The 2,475-nt window shown below is 43.8% G+C and overlaps 1 protein-coding gene across 1 annotated transcript; it reads right to left on the bottom strand.

Annotated features, from left to right (window-relative positions):
• Positions 1 to 228: 228 nt before the first annotated feature.
• On the bottom strand, positions 229 to 1,353 carry LOC113774121. Its single transcript, XM_027318685.1, has one exon. It carries the CDS (start codon positions 1,351 to 1,353, stop codon positions 229 to 231), a length of 1,125 nt encoding a protein of 374 aa, XP_027174486.1.
• Between the last annotated feature and the right edge of the window lie 1,122 nt (positions 1,354 to 2,475).

The following is a 2,475-nucleotide window of genomic DNA, read 5'->3' as shown; positions in this document are numbered from 1 at the left end:
ATCCTACAATTGTAATTTCAACTCCTTCAATTCAGCTGGTGCCATTCTATACGGCGTCTTGGAGATAGGTGCTATCCCCGTAGTTATATCAATCTTAAAAACAATTTCTCTTTCTGGAGGTAAAGATTTTAGTTCCTCAGGAAACACATCTGGATACTCTTTTACTACTGGCAGATCTTCCAATCTCACTTTATCACTAGGGGTATTTATAAAAAAAGCCAAATATCCTTAAACTCCCTTACTCAACATCTTTCTAGCTTGAGTTCCTGAAATAAGAGCAGATGAGGCTAATCTACCCCATACATCCAATTTTAGGGTTGCCTTTCCTAGAATGCACAACTCTACCATTTTTGTCTTACAATTCAACTGTGTATTGTAGCGAGCTAACCAATCCATTCCTAAAATAACATCATATCCTTTAATCGCTAAGCCCATTAAATCGGCCAGTAATTTCCGTTCTCCAACCCATATCTCATAATCCCTATATACCAAGTTAGCTATTAAATTTTGATCCCCAATAGGTGTTCTAACCTCTAAATCATAAGGTAATTTAATTGGCTTCACATCTATTCCACTCATAAAATTAGGGTTGACAAAAGAATGCGTCACACCCGGATCAATTAAAACCTTAACTAAACAGTGGAAAACATGAATTGTACTTTCGACCACCTCAGTAGAATCAGGAACTTGTTGATGATCCAGTGCATAAACCCTAGCCGGTACTCTAGGTCGACTTCCTCCAGCACTACCTCCTACTTTTGGCGCATTCGGACAACTTGCGAGTTGGTGCTCGGCACTACCGCAATACAGGTACTTTCCCGATTTCCTCCAACAATCATTCTCCGAGTGATTTGGCTTGCCACAGTAGCCACAACTAATTTGAGAAATTACGGCCGGACCACTAGAAGGTACTTCTCTCGCTTGACCTTGTCCACTACGACCTCCTTTTGATAAAGCCCCTCTTGGAGCTCCAGCGGTCCTTACTCCTCCCGTTCCTCTTCCCATCTTGGGAGGTGGAGCACTTTTACTAGCTTGTCCAGAGGAGTAACTAGGAAAATTCCTTTTCTTAGTATGGAAATCCCTAACTTGCAACCTTGCACTTTCAACCCTTTGCACTTTCTCTAAGGCTTCAGTGAACATAGAGATTTGGACTGCTGCCAACCCCTCTTGAATCTCCACATTAAGCCCTTGCACAAAATGTCTAATCCTTTTCCGCTCATTAACCACCAACTCTGAAGCGTACTTAGAAAGTTTAGTAAATTTCCCTTCATACTCAGCCACGCTAAGAGTTCCCTGTCTCAACTTAATAAATTCGTCCTCCCGCTTCTCTTGGATCAGCGGTGGAAGAAACATCTCATTAAACTCTCGAGTAAAGTTTTCCCAAGTTCAAGGGGCCTGCGTTCTCTCCTACTTTCCCCTTATCACGTCCCACCAGGCACGTGCCACACCCTCAAACTGAAAAGTAGCTAAGTTCACACGCCTCTCTTGTGTATAATCTAAGACGGCGAAGATATTGGTCATCCGTTCTAACCAGTTCTCCGCTAATTTCGGATCAGGTCCTCCAATAAACTTAGGCGGAGCAAACTTCAAAAGCCTTTCTAAGGCTCTATCATCACCTCTATCCTGGGCCCCGGGTTGGTTAAGTGGCCCTGGACCTTGTCGGTCTGCTAAACGTTCTAGGATATCGGTCATCCGATTAATGGCGGTAGCCACTTGGTTACCCTATAGATTTTCTTGTCCCTGGGTCGGTCTAGTTGTTGATCCCTGATCATCCCCTTGAGATTGGGTTTGCCTAGCCCCACGCCCACGGCCTTTACCACTCCTTCGTCCGTCCATAATCCTAGTTATGCCTAATGCAAGAAATAAAATAATTACGTGAGAAAATACTTGATATACAAGCCAACTTGAAAACATCAAAAATAACAATAATTAACATGTATTTACACTTTAAGATTCATACAATTAGCAAGTCATGGGGCATTTAATAAAATATGGCACACAGGTGCCACAAAAGTGCAACTAGTCAGGCACGACAAAAGCAAGTTCAAGTGCCTCAAAAGTAGGCCACACAGTTAAACAAAATACAATGGCCTGTGAACTAGCATCACCCCAGCTATTTCTATCTACAAAAGTCAAAAGAGAGTCATCACCCTAGTCTAATCCTCAGCAGGACTATCGGGCGGAACCTCCTCCTTAGGATCCTCCTCCGGATCCTCTTCAAAAGGCTTTTCTCCAGTGCCCTCCTGAATTGGATTCTGAACAACCTCCATGACCTCATCAATCAACATAGTAGCGTCTGATAAGATCCCAGAAGCCCGATCCCGGACCTCCTCGCCTAACCTAGTCAATCGAGCTCTAACCCTCCGAACCTCATCACAAGCATCCTCAGTCCTAGCCATCTCGCCCACCACAATCCCTTTTCACTCGACAATCCTAGCACTCTAAGCGTTCACCATAATGCTCGCCTCCTCAACC

This window comes from Coffea eugenioides, chromosome 6 (assembly GCF_003713205.1).
Source record: "Coffea eugenioides isolate CCC68of chromosome 6, Ceug_1.0, whole genome shotgun sequence".
Taxonomy (NCBI): Eukaryota; Viridiplantae; Streptophyta; class Magnoliopsida; order Gentianales; family Rubiaceae; genus Coffea; species Coffea eugenioides.
The sequence above is the reverse complement of the archived record's forward strand: the minus strand, read 5'-3'. Positions and strand labels throughout refer to the sequence as shown.